Source organism: Petromyzon marinus, chromosome 2, assembly GCF_048934315.1.
Source record: "Petromyzon marinus isolate PM22_M1 ecotype Great Lakes invasive population chromosome 2, UKy_Petmar_22M1.pri1.0, whole genome shotgun sequence".
Classification (NCBI taxonomy): domain Eukaryota; kingdom Metazoa; phylum Chordata; class Hyperoartia; order Petromyzontiformes; family Petromyzontidae; genus Petromyzon; species Petromyzon marinus.
This window is the reverse complement of record NC_133668.1, coordinates 17,585,016-17,603,209: the sequence shown is the minus strand read 5'-3', so window position 1 is coordinate 17,603,209 and position 18,194 is coordinate 17,585,016. Positions and strand designations below refer to the sequence as shown.

At 43.4% G+C, this 18,194-nt stretch overlaps 2 protein-coding genes across 5 annotated transcripts in view; one reads left to right on the top strand and one right to left on the bottom strand.

Annotated features, from left to right (window-relative positions):
• LOC116945702 (actin-related protein 3-like) overlaps positions 1-10,950 on the bottom strand; it is a 34,314-nt gene extending 23,364 nt beyond the window's left edge. Inside the window, exons 1-5 of the mRNA XM_032960226.1 lie at positions 10,801-10,950; positions 8,126-8,181; positions 7,403-7,527; positions 4,529-4,639; positions 2,298-2,393 (exon numbers count right to left, since the gene is read on the bottom strand). Of these exons, the coding sequence (XP_032816117.1) occupies positions 2,298-2,393; positions 4,529-4,639; positions 7,403-7,527; positions 8,126-8,181; positions 10,801-10,844 (432 nt within the window). The 5' untranslated portion in view covers positions 10,845-10,950. The remainder of the gene's footprint in view (positions 1-2,297; positions 2,394-4,528; positions 4,640-7,402; positions 7,528-8,125; positions 8,182-10,800) is intronic.
• A 532-nt stretch (positions 10,951-11,482) lies between these two features.
• Positions 11,483-18,194, top strand: part of LOC116945675 (solute carrier family 35 member F5-like) — a 56,288-nt gene continuing 49,576 nt past the window's right edge. For 2 of the 4 annotated variants that reach the window (XM_076071064.1, XM_032960225.2), the window contains exon 1: positions 11,483-11,591. The gene's annotated coding sequence lies outside the window, so the exon portion shown is untranslated. Of the gene's footprint in view, positions 11,592-12,498; positions 12,561-12,712; positions 13,519-18,194 lie in introns of those variants that run through there. The other 2 variants (XM_032960216.2, XM_032960224.2) reach the window with 2 other exon arrangements.

Sequence of the window (18,194 nt, the reverse complement as noted above, 5' to 3'; positions counted from 1 at the left end):
CTTCTTGAACCCACTAGCGGGTTCCAGGGGCTTCCAGATGGAGTCTTCAATGACCCTTGCCCCAGTTTCTCCGCCCTAACAACACACCCGCGTATAGGCTCACCGGCGTGTGTACTGCTCGTCCACCACAGTTGTCGTTGCTGGACAGCAGACGGCGCTATTACACTACAAATTGAAGCATTTTACTACCGTCATATGAAACAATTGCAAAGGAGGTATGCTCAGTCACTCCAAGGCAAACGCAATAAACTGAATGAAACAATGGACTTTCTATTATAATCAAAATATAGTTATGCTTTTGTAAACTTTAAGTCGTATTCACAATTCATATGCATATGCTTGGTAATGAATAAAAAATAAGTTCAGAGCATGCATACATTCCATGCTCATTTGCTGTACAAAACTGATATCGTGTCATATATTACCATAAGTTTTATGAAAGATCATTGACCCAAATTAATATTGCATAGTTCTGTGGCAACTGGTTTCACAGTTACTGAAAAGTCAGTATGCTTCACAACCGTCAGTGGGAAAAAATGCTTGCTGTGAAGAATGCACGTGTACAAGAGTCAGTTTAACACGTAGTCGTTTGCGACCAATATCATCCATATTAGAGGTTTTAGGGTTAAATCGCGTAAATGTGTCGTTAAAACCCGCCACCACCCGACACAGCCAACTAGTAAGGGTTGTCACGCAAAAAGAACATGCCAATTCGTCACGAGTACAACGCACAGGTGTGTTGGAGAGCCGAGCCACAACATTTCTAAAATGAGTACGATGTTTCACCAGTAATTACAACTAGCTTCATCAGGCGACAGCCATATTTGCGGAGAAGTCTTACTGTTTCGTTCCTTATATAGAGGCGTAGATGTGTTGACCACCCTTCTGCGCTCTTGCACAATGATGGGGGGGGGGGGGCGGGATTACTGAGGCAACGTACATTATGCATGTGCATTATGCGAGCCCTTTGAATTTGTCCTTCCTGTCTATCATGTTTATTAAAATAGCCCTACCAAGGGTAATCCCTATTGAAGTACGTTCCCCTTTGTAGGCATGCATTTAAATAATGTATTATTTGATGATTTGCTTCCACGCAGCACTAAGACGGTAGCTATCCGAACGGTTAAAGTTATTTTGATTTCTTTCAATTTCGATAGATTCTCTAATTAGTCTTGGCCAGTCGTAGCTAGTTTTGCACAAAACTTCAACATTATCAAAATCAATTGAGTGTCCTTGTTGGCACGCGTGTTCTGAATACCAAAACCAAATTAAATAACAAGAGCATTGAAACTTCCCAAGTAATTAAAACGATCAAAATACCGTACATTGCAGGAGAAATTGATAAACTAGCCAGATGTTTGGAAAAACAAAACATCTGAGTAAGATTTGGCATGGTACATAAAATACGGAATTTAATATCTGGTACAAAATATGTATTACCGAAGCTATCAACAGAGGATGTGTACAGGATTAACTGCACGTGCGGTAAATGCTATGTTGGGCAAACAGGACAAATGATCAGCACGAGACTCAAAGAACATCAGAGAAATATTAAATTCTCCCAAATACGCCTGTCAGCAGTAGCAGATCACGCGTGCCAACAAGGATACTCAATTGATTTTGATAATGTTGAGGTTTTGTGCAAAACTAGCTACTACTGGCCAAGACTACTTAGATAATCTATCGAAATTGAAAGAAATCAAAATAACTTGAACCGTTCGGATAGCTACCGCCTTAGTGCTGCGTGGAAGCGATTAATCAAATAATACATTATTTAAATGCATGCCTACAAAGGGCAGCGTACTTCAATAGGGTTTACCGTTGGTAGGGCTATTTTAATAATAAACACAAGAGACAGGAAGGACAAGTTCAAAGGGCTTGCATAATGCACATGCATAATGTACGTTGCCTCAGTAATCTCCCGCCCACCCCCACATTGTGCAAGAGCGCAGCTGCGTGGTAAACACATCTACGCCTCTATACAAGGAATGAAGCAGTAAGAAGTCTCCACAAATCTGGCTGTCGCCTGATGAAGCTAGTTGTAATGACTGGCAAAACTTCGTACTCAGATTGTAAATGTTGTGGCTTGGCTCTCCAACACACCGGTGTGCTGTACTAGTGACGAATTGGCATGTTCTGTATATGTGACAACCCTTACTAGTTGGCTGTGTCGGGTGGTGGCGGGTTTTAACGACACATGTATATATTTACGCGATCTAACCCAAAAAAACCTCTATTATGGGTGTACAAGAGTATAGAATATAAATACATGTTAACATTCACAGCTGAAGGTTCACCTGCACAGCTATGTAGAGGCCAGGGATATTGAAGGACTCGAACATTATCTCGGCTGTATATTCCCTGTTCTCAGGTGTGTTGAGTGGAGGTTCGGTCTGCGGTCAAAGAAAAACATCCATTCACAAACGTATTAAGCACGTGCATTTCTAGTGTACAACTTGGCATTTTTAACATTTGAGTCATACAATTTTGTTTACAATACTCTCTTAAGCAGAATATATATAATGCCACAGTACGAGATTGACCAGAGATGTTTCTGTCCTACATTGTATATAACACTTACATCGCACTCACACCACAGCTTGACTTGTGGGCTGTTTATCATAGAGTGCATCTACAATTGACCAGGAAATCATCAGGAATTGTTGATTATAGGTTCATAGAAAACAGGAAATAGCACAATGCAAGCCAACCGATATCAGCACAAAGCAATCAGTCATCGTCATCAAGAGTGCAACAACTGCAATACAACCGTAATAAATATGAGTTAACCCTTAACTGAAATGTGAAATCATGTCCTTCAAATTATTAGAAAGCTGTGAAACCCCACCAATCCTGTAAATGTAGACAACATGAAAACATTATTACTCCAGGAAACCCGGCTCTGCCACTGACCACAGTCACTTAAAACTGCTTTGTCTTCTTAAGAGATTATGTTATGTTCCTGTATCCACAACTGATTCTGGGTTTAAACTAGAAATTGTCGGATCATTGTGGACATGCCTTAAAATAATGTAACTAGACACAGAAAATTCTCATATTCAGAAAAACAAATGAGAAAAACTCATTGAGCGCAAGATAAAAAATGAATGAAGACATCGTATGATGCAATGCGAGCATGAAAAACATTTTTAAGGGCAACCCATTACCGATAATCGTCGCTAGCAACACATGAACCATCAGTAACTTTGACAATTTGCCAGGCACCAGTATGGAGTGACAGGCCTTCCTCTAGTCAATCAAAGCAATGCGTTTGATTCACAATTGTGTATTTACAGATTGGAAATTAATCTGTTGTTGAAATTAATCTAATGGCACACCAGTAATCCAAACCATCAGGTTATACCGTCACAACATTGTCATACCATCTCACCACACTATCACGCCCCACCCCCTCTCCACATCGTCAAATCACACCAATACATCACACCATCACAAGACCAAGCAAACCATGCATAGGCTTGAAGCTGCTATTTCTCAAATAAAGCGCGTTTCATTTGAGAAACGTCACGTGACCTCGGTGATGCGATTTAATGCTGCTGTCCCAGTTGACCACCAGGGGGATTTGTGATCAAATTTATTCAGATATTGCCAAACAAAACGTTTACAATAATAAATCCTGCAGCAACCACTGGTGATGGATGCCAGAAACAATTGGCCTCAAATTGCCCCAGTGGATCCTGGCCTTAGGGAGAAACATGGACCAATGACCTATGACAAATGGAGGCTCCCGATGTCATAGCTAAAACAGTAAACAACACCCCACACGATACGAAAAAAAAATGTAAGCTCCTGAACCAGATAGTATAACTGTGGACATCATAAAAAATGTGGATTAAGATAATATTTGAACATAAGGGAAATTTCGTTTTCAGGTTGCACCTTCATTTAAATAATAATTATCTGATGGACAACTAAAAGTCAGTTATCACTGTGCTTCTGCATTTTTACACAAAACCTGCACATCTTCCTCATTACTGACGAGTTAGAAAAATGAGTCATAGGATGTGGTAATCAATGAAAATGTGTGGCCTGTGGGTAGAGGCAAAATAGGAAGACTGGATGATGTAATGTTGGGTTTGTGTGTGTTATCTAGTGCTGTAAATACATATCGAGTGACTACACATGCATAATATGCACCGGCCGTGTGGCGATGTGGTGAAAACACTCCACTTACAATCAGACAGCTGGGAGATTAAAATCTAAATGAAGGTTGACTGGGCTCATTATCAATCCAAGGTTATAAAATTTGTAGCACTTTGTGTCTATTCAAAAACGGTTGTCCTATGAATAGACTAGCCTCCACCAGAGGAATGAGGTTTTCCAACCCTGGCTCAGGATTACCAATGGGATCAGCACTGGTCCCGTTAAGTTGATCACAGACGTTGACTTAAAAAAAAAATTCCATGCAAATGTGTTTTTCTTGTAAGTAACATCCTCGTAAAACACTAACGCAGTGTGGGTGCGGTAAAGCCAGGCTCATGCCTGCGGAAGACTGATAAGCACTTACCAGGAGGAAGTAGTGGTCCTCGGGTTCAGCACGAAGATACTTAAAGATCACTTGCTCCATGAACCTCTCCATCAGATCCCAGTCCTCCACTATGCCATGACGGATCGGCCACTATAACGGCAACAAGAAAAACATTACAAACATATAAACAGGCTTATTCAAGGCCTGTGAAAGAGTACTTAAGAGTGCATGCTTGCTTTTAATAGCAGGGTTTTTGTATAACTTGTGGACATAAAGACTGCATGTTCAAATGCCCAACTAACTACATTTAATTAGAATGCATCTTCCCCCCATGGATATTCTGTCAAGTCTAATGTTGATTCATTAATTAGTAATTTATTTTTTGATTTAAAGCTTTCGTGACTGCAGTAATTCATATTCTTAGCTCTTTCGGTAAAGTTACGTTGAAGGGAAACAATTAAATAATAAAATATATATAAAACAATAAAAATTCTCACGACGTTTGCTGATGACGACCGTTTGTGTTATGGTCGAAACGTCGTGAGAATTTTTATTGTTTTATATATATATTATTATTTTATTGTTTCCCTTCAACGTGACTTTACCGAAAGAGCTAAGGATATAATAGTAATTTATTGGCAAACATATTTGACAATATCTTTAGATAGTGCAGTACAAGTAAGCAACCATTGTGTCACCGAGTTCATGATTTTAACTTTTGTCTTTTAAAGTTTTTTTTGTTATTTTTTTATTATAATCAGTGTATTCTGACAAAGAGAAAACACATTAGAATTGTGGTAAAAAAAACACTATGCACATTATGCCATTGATGATAAACAATTACAATTGGTTTATTGTACAGATTTTTAAGTCTAGGCTGCCTAACATCAATGAAATGCACTCATTAATTAGTTGTAACAAGACAGCCTTTTCAGCCTGCTACCCATCTATTCATTCCATGTTCTAACATTTAGCAATTAGAACCATTTATTTACAATAAAAAATATAAGTATTCTTTGTCTTCGATATTTAAAATGAATCCGAAAGATGTAATTACTTGATAAAGAATTAAAGCTTTCGTGACTGCATAAATTACTCATTGGTTTTTTCGGTAAAGTCACGTATGTTGAAATACCATAAAATTATATTAAAATAAATCAATCAGGACGTTTCGACCGCAACACAAGCGATCTTCATCAGGTGTAAAAAACAAATAGCGAGGGAGCATATAGGGTGACATCAACGCAACACATAGAGAGCGTTAAACTGCATGGAGGTAAATACAACAAGAAGATGAGAGACGAGAATTCAAAAAATCTAAGAAAAAATTATGTGATGCAAAACCAGTCAGGCCAACAACACAGTTAGACACTTGCCTGGTGGACCACGAATTTCAGAAGAGTGCTAAATTTCGTGTTCATCACCCTATATGCTCCCTCGCTATTTGTTTTATACACCTGATGAAGATCGCTTGTGTTGCGGTCGAAACGTCGTGATTGATTTATTTTAATATAATTTTATGGTATTTCTACATACGTGACTTTACCGAAAAAACCAATGAGTAATTTATGCAGTCACGAAAGCTTTAATTCTTTATTAACACACTTCTACGGGGAAGTTACCTTTGCAGTTCTGTCCTAAACTTATTGCGCCCTTGCTTTCTCCTACCCCTCTCCCCTCCTCTGCTACCGTGCCCCCTTGCTCTCTTCGGCCCCTCCCCCTCCCACCACATCTACTCTTCGGCCCCTCCCCCCACCTCTACTGCTTAATTTAAGCCTCGGTCTGTTCATCCCTCCGACCCTTTTTCTTGCTTCTCTGTCCGTCGTTCCTCTTCTTGCCTCTTGGTGTCCCTGTATATGTATTTCTGCTGACTTGTACCTCGTATTTGTTCACTCTGTCTATGCTGGTATGTTCAACTCAGAGGATGAACACGAAATTTAGCATTCTTCTGAAATTCGTGGTCCGCCAGGCAAGTGTCTAACTGTGTTGTTGGCCTGACTGGTTTTGCATCACATAAGTTTTTCTTAGGTTTGTTGAATTCTCGTCTCTCATCTTCTTGTTGTATTTACCTCCGTGCCGTTTAACGCTCTCTATTTGTTGCGTTGATGTTACCCTATATGCTCCCTCGCTATTTTTGTTTTTTACACCTGATGAAGATCGCTTGTGTTGGGGTCGAAACGTCGTGATTGATTTATTTTAATATAATTTTATGGTATTTCTACATACGTGACTTTACCGAAAAAACCAATGAGTAATGTAATTACTTGGTTTTGTAGGAAAAATAAAGCTTATAGTATAATTCTCCACAACACAACTCTATACCAAGGACAAGGGCCATCAATAACAGGCATCATCCCACTTTAAAATGTTAAAATACTTGATAGAATAAGGTGACCAGTTTGCTCAGACGTCATTAAGCTGAGTTGGCACCTCTGATACTGGGTTCGAATCCAGGTAGCTCCCCATGATTAAACTGGGTTATCAAGTGCAGTGAGTTAAAGGCCTCGGTCCAGTCACCGACAACTGATGAAAAAACCCATCAAATTAACGTTGGTTTTAAAGTTAATATGGCTAATTTCCAGAAATACAAATATAATTTTAACTATTATGTGACAAACACTTATCTCTGTAGCCAGGTGGCTGGACACCTGTGAATAAGAGATCACTTGAAGATACTTTAGAATTTGTTCTATGATACCTCTGCCCAACATCTGATATTTACAGTTACAAAGGAGTTTGTGAGAGTATTATAGACATGACCAAAATTATTATTTTATCCATGCAGGTGAGAATACGAAATAAACATCACAGCTCATTTGGAAGAAAAAAACACTGCAGGCATGCAAGGGCTGAGGTTTCTCAGCACAACCCTCAGTTTCAATTCAAAATGTGGATGGATGTAGATATCCATACCTTCGTGGAGTAGTTGGGCTTCTCAATGGCTTCATCACCAATGAAGAAATCCAAGTCATCGACACCCTTCATGACCCTCCTCTGGGACTGGTCGCCCACCTTGGCGGATTCTTTGATGGAAATGCCTATAACAAGAGACAAAAGGCAAATATTCACCAGTCTCAGTCATACGGTTTTATCATTACCATAATCAATGATACCACAAAAACACATTCACATGCACCAGTCATTTGAACCATCACTCCATAATAAAGATCACCCTTGTTGTTCCAGAAAAAAAAATCTATTTGAATTTTACGTTCTAAAAAGACATGCTTTCTTTCCTTATGAATAACGAGTTGACTGCACTACATTAGAAGGTGCATGTGCAGTTCTTAGTGGTAATGGATACTATACATTTGCAGCAAACTTGTAGCAGAGTGGGACATGCTGAATTTCATGTAATTTTCGCTGTCACCATTAGAGGGCATACTTTACAGAGATAAAATGTTTTCTTTACAATTCACAAACTACTGTTTGGCATATAATATAGCTAACTTAATTCAAAATCAATTATTGTATACAATTTTTTACAGGGACGTATGTCAATATCCATCAACAAATTACAATTCACTGCCAGTTCAAAAATGCATTTCTAAATAACATCAATTTGCACTTGTGTAGTTTCAGAACAGCTAAATTAAATTACGAACACATTTAAATATTATCACTTGAAAAACTCACATGATGGAATGATAAACTGAGGCTCTGTGTTGCCCGCATAGCCAATCTTCGTGTACCTGAGAAAAGAGTAAAGTATTCAATGGCAGCAGATTCCAGTGGTGCCTGAAGTGAGAAAATAAGTATTAGACAATACACCTGTTTTCCTAACAGTCACAGGGTCCTCAGGGAGTGCATAATTTCAACAATGGCTCAACACGAAAAAAACTTTGGAACACTCAAATCAAAGTGGTTCATTGCTCAACCAGTGGACCAGAAATGGAAATATTAAATGTCTACAGTGACAACCAGTTTATCCAGAGACCATTGACATCTGCCAAACTGGAACTCATTTTTGTCAAGTGTGCAGGCATGAAAAGCAACCAACCAATGTGATGTAAATGTATAACCTTTCAAGTTTTAGCTGAGCCATATGCAATTCAAAAGTGAGAAAGCCACCCGAATTGACACCATCATGTGCACTAAATCTAAAAAAATACAGCTCCACTTTTGGTCCAACAGTGTCCTAGTACTGTCAGATTGCTGTTATTCTGCCTCATCACAATGTCAATCTTTATAACAAGGTGCTTTGGATGTTGATCAAAGGTGCATGACAAATGTAAAATAAGATAACACACAACACCAAATCGTCTTAAATTGTGGTATGCATCTTGCAGAAAGTTTCACAGCAACCATTCCAAGGAACAGAGCCATGTTCCCAAATGCATACCTTCCCTACATTAAGCTCAATCAATCATCTGCTTAAGGTTTCCCTGACATGCAAAAAATAGACCTCAACTGTGGAGCTCACAAAGCCAATGGCACGGCCAAGTTTGTTGGATAACCATACTGCTGTAAAACGATATTCTTACAGACAACTGGACAGTATACATTTTACGGCTGTGCCAATGAGTTACACTTACACGTGCTGGGGGCTCAAGCAAATCCTGAGCGACGGCACCGTCATTACAGCTCCCTCGCAATTCATGTGATAATAATACCATAGGGTGAGAGGAGGCAAGGAAGCGGCGTGGCTCAAGGGGGCGCACAAAGCCCTTATCAGAGCAATGAGAAAACTGCCAAAGTTTTGAGACGCTGCCAATCCTGATTACACCACACACGTTCAAAAGGCCGATGAGTTTGGCTGGGGGTTCAGCCAAAACACAATTACTAACAAAAATAAAATCATATTTTGTGTAAAATAAAATTGAGCTTCCCCAGGTCGAAGCAAGAGGCTCACATCAAACTATTCTCATCTAAATTTCGATTTAAAGCTTTCGTGACTGCAGGGATTCATATTCTTGGTTCTTTCGGTAAAGTCACGTAGAAGGGAAATAAAAATAAAACATAAAATATTCTCATCTACACAGCCAATGAGACTACACAGCCAATGATACCTATAAGCTATGTTAAAATAGACCCTGAAACAATGTATGTGGATGGGATAAAGCGAGGGCAAGTTAGAGATTGAGTCAAGATGATCCATTGAAAGAGCTATCGGGCAAAATTCCAAATATAACAGATTCTTTACAAAGACACAATTTTGAGGGTGTAATGCGAATGGATACACAGAACGAGCAAGATGTGTTGGTAAGATAAGATAAAGCCTTAAGGATTCCAGGCACACTCATTATCCGAGCAGTCTAGACACCGTGAGGAAATAGACCCTCGAAGAATGTCTAGAAAAGACTAAAATAGTTCAGTACAGGATAGTGACGGGAGACTACCGTATGACAGACTCCTGAAGGGTGTCTTGGTTATAACCAGTATGGAATGCAAGAATATAGGCTGTGGAAACAGAGCCTTAACATTGTTTAGGGAAAGATAGAAACCGCACACAGCCTAGCGGTTTTGACACGAGAGATCCCAGAAAAATGTCACTTGAAAGGTTAAAACGCAACGGTGGTAGAATGCCTGTGGTGAGAAAGACGGACCCTTGAAGGAGAGCCGGAGACTAATACTTCCGCGTAGTTAAAAGTTGCGGACGGGAAGAAACGCAAATGCATTACAAACATGCAAAGACGATTTTTTGTTAACACGCGAGTTGCGGCCACGTCGCGTTGTCTCTGGACGAGGGGGCCCCGAGAGAGGTTTGTGGGTGACCCCGAGGTCAGAGACGGAGTCAGGGTGAAGGCCGAGGTCAGGGTGGGGGCTCAGGTCCAATGATTATAGGGGGATCGGGGTGTGGGATCACAGTTCTGGGTAGCGGGTTAAGACAGGGTTAGGTTGGGGTCCATGTCACGCGTCGAGTTAGCGATGGGGTGTGGGTTTGCGCCCTGGGGTCATCAGTCAAGAGTTAGAGGTAGGGATTGGAATCGGGGATGGGCGCAGCGTTGCAGGCGGCGAGGGTTTTTCTCAGGGAAGTGGAAACCCGTCAGCGTTGGCGACCGGGTCTGGAAGCAGAGTTGGACCGAGCGATCAGGGGACGGGAGTCAGGTTCTGGGTCTGAGGAAGCGAAGTCAATTGGTCCCGGTGTCCCAACCCCACCCCCACCCCCGAGTGAGTCCCCGGCTCACTCTTCACTCCCGCGCTGCCCGGGCGGGATTTCCTCACGCAAGGACGGGGTTGGCAGACAGCCCCCGCGGCTGCAAAACGCAGGAGACGGCGAGGGGGCTCCGTGATTTCCCCGTACCCTGACTGCCCCGGGCGCGGGATCGAACTTCGCGGTCGCCGGGGTGCGTGTCAAAGCGGCGTCTTACCCGGTGCCACAGTCCACCACGCAGGCTGGCAGGCGTCCGGCCATGTCGGCGGGGCTGAGGAGCCGGAACGACGGTGGAGCCACGCCTTCACGGGAGACACCGCCCCTTTCCGTCTGACCCCGCCCTCCTTCTTGTCAGCCCCGCCTTCTTAATGCTCGCCACGCCCCCCTCAGTTTGACCCCCCCACCACCACCATCAAACAGCCCCGCCCCTCAGACCCCTGGAGAGCTCCAGACCCCCCCCCCCACCACCACAACCGCGCGTGCCCATCACGCGATCGCCGCGCGGACACGTGACAGGATGGGCACGCGCTGGTGGGGCGGGGGGGCTCACCACCCCCTCACCTCCCGGTGCGTGGGGAGGGAGGGGGGGTCCAGGGCGAAATGACGAATCGACGATTCACCCCTCGCGTTCGTCGACTCCGCTCTCTCACGATACACGCATTGACAAGCTTGTGTAAAAGTCGTGCATGTGCGTCGATTCATATGCGTTGTATGTATTGGCTTTCGCGGGAAATTCGCCGTCCGGCGGCTAGCGGCCGCTACTACGTGCACGTCGAAATAAAGTAAAAAATCGATTCTTTGATGAAATCGCGGCTCGGGAATCGCGACGCGTTCGTGGGTGAGTGGTGGGGATACGGGGGGGGCGTTACAGGGGGGGGGTCCATCCGCTTCCGGGTCGGCGTTGAAATGTCGCGCGCTTGTGGCGCACGTGACCCGGAAGAGGAGGACCCCGTTAGGGGACGCGCGTGCAACATTGCTGAGCACCGACGTGCAATATACTGTCCATGGGTATGTCCTGTGTTGAACTTCTTTCACACCGTACGTAGCCAACCGTGCTAATCGGAGCTACGCATGCCGTTCCTGGAGCCAGTGATAACTCACTGGCCCCAGGAACGGCCATACACGTGCGTCGCGTCTTCCACATTAACTTCCTTTCATGTTTGATAATAGGTACACAAAATGTGTCCCTGGAACGTTGTATATTCCCTTTCCCACATCTGGTTTCAACTTGCACTTACTGTTTAATGTCAGAAATAGGTCTAATTAGAAATACCAAGTAAAATCTTAAATCAAGATTATACATTATGTGGATCTTTCGGTAAAGTCACGTAGAACAACAAAAAATAACAAGAAACTACGACGTTTCGATCGCAACACAAGCAATCGGCAGTTTCGTGTTATATTTTTTTTGTTCCACGTGACTTTACCTAAAGACCCAAAGAATATGAATTCCTGCAGTCACGAAAGCTTTAAGTCAAGATTGAAGATTATACAATAAAAAAATTTACCATAATTTGTTCATATACTGTACAGTATTCTATTACTAATACACGCTCAGCTGATCGGAGAGGCGGTGGGCAGAACATCCCTGAACAGTGTCCCAGTCTTCAGAGGCATGTGCAGTAGCCGTATTTTACACGGCCTTCATAGGCGCTCGCTTATATAGGCACTTGCTCCTGCAGTCTGCTTAAAGGCTCTGCGTGGATTATACTTTGTCTTTATACACGGCGGTAAGCGGGTACTGCACAGCATTTATAGACTTTCCTGCCCACACTGCCGCCACTGGGCGCCTGCAACGAGTACAGCAACAACCACCAGGGCACAGTGACTTGGCTTGTGCTCGTCTATGGCCCCAAGGCCTTTTGCAAAGTGAGGGGGGCGCAGGGGGCAGTAGGGAGGGGGGGGGCGCGGGGGAGGGGGGGGCATCACACCCTGTGGGCACGTGACGCGGAAGCGAACCGGGTAGCAGCGTGACGGGTGAGTAGCCGCTTAATCAGAATGATTATACTGCAGAAGGAATCCGATTATCTATAAAGCTCTTTTACACAGACGTCCAACAGGGGGCGGATTGAGAACGTAACAACAACGTGCAAAAAAACAGAGTAGTGCAAAGTACAAGAAAGGTAAACAAATCGCCACAAACACGGATAAAACAAAACCATCCACATCCTACAAAATCGATTGGTGAACGAGGTTTGATTAATTTCCATTACCGGTAACCGCACGAAAAACCGGTTACCGGTTTGCTGCACATATATACATTATGTACACATGGCGGACGATAAACAGATTTAAAACAGAAGCGTAGGGAAAACTGCCGTGGTCATGGTTTAGCACACTTCTGACTTAAAATCCAGAGATCGCCGGTTCGATTCGATCTCCTGGCGCGGCAGCTGATTTGAGACAGTTTTGATCGGCAGGTCGCGTGTGGCGCTGTAAAGCTTCGGGTACTCTCCCACCTTTGCGAACAGGTCCGGTCAACGTTAAAAAGTTGCAGTAGCCCAATGCCGATTGACATCACAGTTAATCGTCTGGTTGCAAGTGGTGAGGTAGAGTGCGGGTTTCTCCACCTCTTCCGAGACATCTGGCCGTCGTGAAAAAGTCGGCCAAATGCCCTTTCTGCCAGCAGTGGTGTGAGAGAACAAGCTAATTGCCGCGCTGCACCATTGCTTTTAACGTGCCTATGTAATTCTTAGCGACTTCCGTGACACGTCGTGCAGCGGGTACTTAATGTATTCTACACACGGGTATAACGAAGGCCAACCTTATTTTTTGTCTTACTCTTGAGTACAACACTGAGACGTTAACGTCTCTACTGGCTACACGTAGCCGATCACTCGCCCTCACTCGGCCACGCCGCTGGTTGACGGCGTGACACGGACGGCGATGGAAACCGCGCAGGAGATCTTCCACGCGTGTGGGTTACACAGCTTTGGTACGTCTTCTTTGGTTCTTTCGGTAAAGTCACGTAGAATGAGAATAAAATAATAAATTGCTAAAATAAAATAACGCAATAATATTCTCACGACGTTTCGGCCACAACACAAGCGGCCTTCATCAGGTGAAGGGACGAGACTGTCTGGAGGACAGCGCTGGAGTGAAAAAGCCACGCTCAGATCACGACCTTTAAGCTGTGTGAGAAGAAATAAAGCGCCTTGACAAAGGAATTAGCATATAATTTAGCATTGAAATGGCTGAGTGATTAGCTTGTGACTGGTCACAGAAATGGCTATGTTAAAGTCAGAGCATATACATTCACCGAGGCACCTAGTACAAATCAAACAGGAGAATTTAGCATTGAAATAACTAGGCGAATTTAGCATTGAAATAACTGAGTGATTAGCTTGTGACTGGTCACAGAAAAAGCTTTGGTACGGTACAGTCGGTCCGCTTGAGTCACCCCAAGTACTGAGCCACAATTATGTGTGCAACGTAATGTGTGCAACATAAGACACCAAAAGGTCCCTCCGGTTTGAGTAACGTGTACAAGGGGTGGGCGGGAAGTCCCCATACCCCTGGCTCACAATGAGTTACTGGGACTTATCCTAAGCTCAACTCTTTTTTTTATTATACCAGGTAAGGCCCACTGAGCTACATAGCTCTTTTTTCAGAAGTGACTTGCCCGCAAATGATAGCTCAACAAAATGGCTTATCATGTGGACATTAATAGCAGCCAAGTACTCCAAACACATGCTTCTAAATGTGGAAGGAAAAAAACCGGAGGATTCAGAGAAAAATCCACGCGGTGACGGGGAGAGCATGCATCAGGGTTGGGATGGGGATCGAAGCCACGACCTTTATACCAGGTGAGGTAGTTAACATCTCGCCACCGTGGCGCCCTCCCTATGCTCTGCCCAGAGAAGCCTCACCCAAATCTCACCGGTGGTCTTTTTCTATGGATATAGGAATGTGTCATCTTCACCACCAGCCTAAGGGCTGTCCGTCGAGATACAAATGTTTGACCTTTTGAGACATTTCTTAAGGGGTCTTCTCTGGAAAAGGCTCACGTCAACTTTGAGGTTCATACTGGAGAGTCCTGCTTGAGATGTTTGGTTAATAATTGAGTATTATTTTTGTTCGGCAACCATCATGCATGGCTACGATAATCACCCAGGAATGTCTGTCCTTAATGCTCGTGACGTCACTCCACATCGACCAGCCCCACTCATTAATATTCATGAGCAGGTGGCGTCCTCCAAATAGACAGCCCCCCACTCATTAATAATCATGAGCGGGTGACGTCACTCAATATGGAGTACTCCCCCCCTCATAATCATGCGCAAGTGACGTCACTCCACATCGAACAGCCCCCCTCATTCATAATCATGAGCAAGGTGACGTTCTCCAAATGGACACCCCCCCATTATTATTACCTACTATAATGAGCCAAGAATGTCTGTGTGCAACGCTCGTGACGTCACTCCACGTCGACCAGCCCCCCTCGCTAATAATCATGAGCAGGTTACGCCCTCCACGTGAACTCCCCTCCACATGGAGCACCCTCTCCCCCTCATTAATAATCATGAGCAGGTGACGTCACTCCACATCGAACAGCCCCCTTATTAATAATCATAAGGTGACGTCCTCCAAATGGACCCCCCCCCCCATTCATAATAGCGGGTGACGTCACTCCACATGGGGGGGGCGAGACGCCTCCTCCCCCCTCCTCGGCGTCAACTTACAACCCTCACTACAAAGACAGAACCCTCACGTTACGTGATCTCCGTAACGTTATTGAGACGTCATGATGAACAAGGGATTATAACCTTAAAGTGAAATTGCACACGCATTAATAATATCACGTCGTGGTCTGCTTTTCGCTCGCAAGTTTCAGATTCGCTACAATACACCCGTCCTTGGACGGGCAAAAGGCTAGTTTAAGAGAATGGTGCAAATCTGCACATTACATTGATCCATCATCATGGAATGGTCAACCTTTATTGGTTACAACACTTCCTTACCCAGGAACGCCTCTGAGTTTCTTCATTGCAGTATTATCAGGATAGTTATGCTTGAGATTTTGTAGCAATTTCCTGTTGGGGTATTTTCATACTTGGAAGGAAACTGGATTACAATATGTGTGAATAACAGAGATGAGGAATTCAAACATCTGCAGCGAAACAATGCCCACTTTCTGTCATTTAAAGAAGTACAAATTTAGGGGTTGGGGGGGGGGATCACTTGAAATGTTTTATGCAGCCAACCACACGATATTACTTTCTGTACTTCTTTCTAAAGGCATCTTCCTGCCCTTAATGGGCATGTCTTACACAAGATGTCGCCATCCTTGATCAACCAACCTGACTCCAAGCTTGTTCATTTAAATGGGTGTGCATACTTTCATGCTCACTGTAAAATAAAGTCCACCTAGATCACTACTACACCCAACAAACATTTTAAACCTAAAATATTGCTTACACGACAGTACGGTATCGATCCACCCGACCAAGGCTTCAGATGTATGTGGTGTATGTTTGGACAGAAGCATGTTGTGTTGTGTGCTGTTGGGAAAAAAAGTTAAACACGTGGTTGTAATAGATTGGGCCGTAGACGACAGAGTATACACATTAGCAAGCAGTACATTAAAGTATGCAAATATAACTGTAGTCCCTTCCAAGATAATGAGTACAGTATTGTAGTGTATCTGATAGGCTAACAACAAGCACTCAACAAGGTTACTTCCTTGTCACAAATAACTGGTTTTGAATAGTCCAAGACACCTTTAAAAACCAGATTCCAAGATGTGGAATGCAGTTTAGAAAAAGTAGCATATGGCACTTGAACAATCTTCGAATAACATATACAGTGAGGGAAAAAAGTATTTGATCCCCTGCTGATTTTGTACGTTTGCCCACTGACAAAGAAATGATCAGTCTATAATTTTAATGATAGGTTTATTTGAAGAGTGAGATACAGAATAACAACAAAATCCAGAAAAACGCATGTCAAAAATGTTATAAATTGATTTGCATTTTAATGAGGGAAATAAGTATTTGACCCCTCTGCAAAACATGACTTAGTACTTGGTGGCAAAACCCTTGTTGGCAATCACAGAGGTCAGACGTTTCTTGTAGTTGGCCACCAGGTTTGCACACATCTCAGGAGGGATTTTGTCCCACTCCTCTTTGCAGATCTTCTCCAAGTCATTAAGGTTTCGAGGCTGATGTTTGGCAACTCGAACCTTCAGCTCCCTCCACAGATTTTCTATGGGATTAAGGTCTGGAGACTGGCTAGGCCACTCCAGGACCTTAATGTGCTTCTTCTTGAGCCACACCTTTGTTGCCTTGGCCGTGTGTTTTGGGTCATTGTCACGCTGGAATACCCATCCATGACCCATTTTCAATGCCCTGGCTGAGGGAAGGAGGTTCTCACCCAAGATTTGACGGCACATGGCCCCGTCCATCGTCCCTTTGATGCGGTGAAGTTGTCCTGTCCCCAATAGCAGAAAAACACCACCAAAGCATCATGTTTCCACCTCCATGTTTGACGGTGGGGATGGTGTTCTTGGGGTCATAGGCAGCATTCCTCCTCCTCCAAACACGGCGAGTTGAGTTGATGCCAAAGAGCTCCATTTTGGTCTCATCTGACCACAACACTTTCACCCAGTTGTCCTCTGAATCATTCAGATGTTCATTGGCAAACTTCAAACGGGCATGTATATGTGCTTTCTTGAGCAGGGGGACCTTGCGGGCGCTGCAGGATTTCAGTCCTTCACGGCGTAGTGTGTTACCAATTGTTTTCTTGGTGACTATGGTCCCAGCTGCCTTGAGATCATTGACAAGATCCTCCCGTGTAGTTCTGGCTGATCCCTCACCGTTCTCATGATCATTGCAACTCCACGAGGTGAGATCTTGCGTGGAGCCCCAGGCTGAGGGAGATTGACAGTTCTTTTGTGTTTCCCCCATTTGCGAATAATCGCACCAACTGTTGTCACCTTCTCACCAAGCTGCTTGGCAATGGTCTTGTAGCCCATTCCAGCCTTGTGTAGGTCTACAATCTTGTTCCTGACATCCTTGGAGAGCTCTTTGGTTTTGGCCATGGTGGAGAGTTTGGAATCTGATTGATTGATTGCTTCTGTGGACAGGTGTCTTTTATACAGGTAAAGAGCTGAGATTAGGAGCACACTCTTACAGGGAGTGCTCTTAATCTCAGCTTGTTACACTCTTACAGGGAGTGCTCCTAATCTCAGCTTGTTACCTGTATAAAATACACCTGGGAGCCAGAAATCTTTCTGATTAAGAGGGGGTCAAATACTTATTTCCGTCATTAAAATGCAAATCAATTTATAACATTTTTGACATGCGTTTTTCTGGATTTTTTGTTGTTATTCTGCCTCTCACTGTTCAAATAAACCTACCATTAAAATTATAGACTGATCATTTCTTTGTCAGTGGGAAAACGTACAAAATCAGCAGGGGATCAAATACTTTTTTCCCTCACTGTACAGCTGCCCAACTATTTTGATATTTAAATGCTTCAAATAGTATATAAGGTGTTACGTTTCTGCTTTAGTGAACATATGTAAGGTAAAAAAACAAATTCAAGGGTTTGTTTACTGTACCGAGAGAAGAAGAAATTAAACGTTTCCGCTGGTCTTCAGGACATAAATAT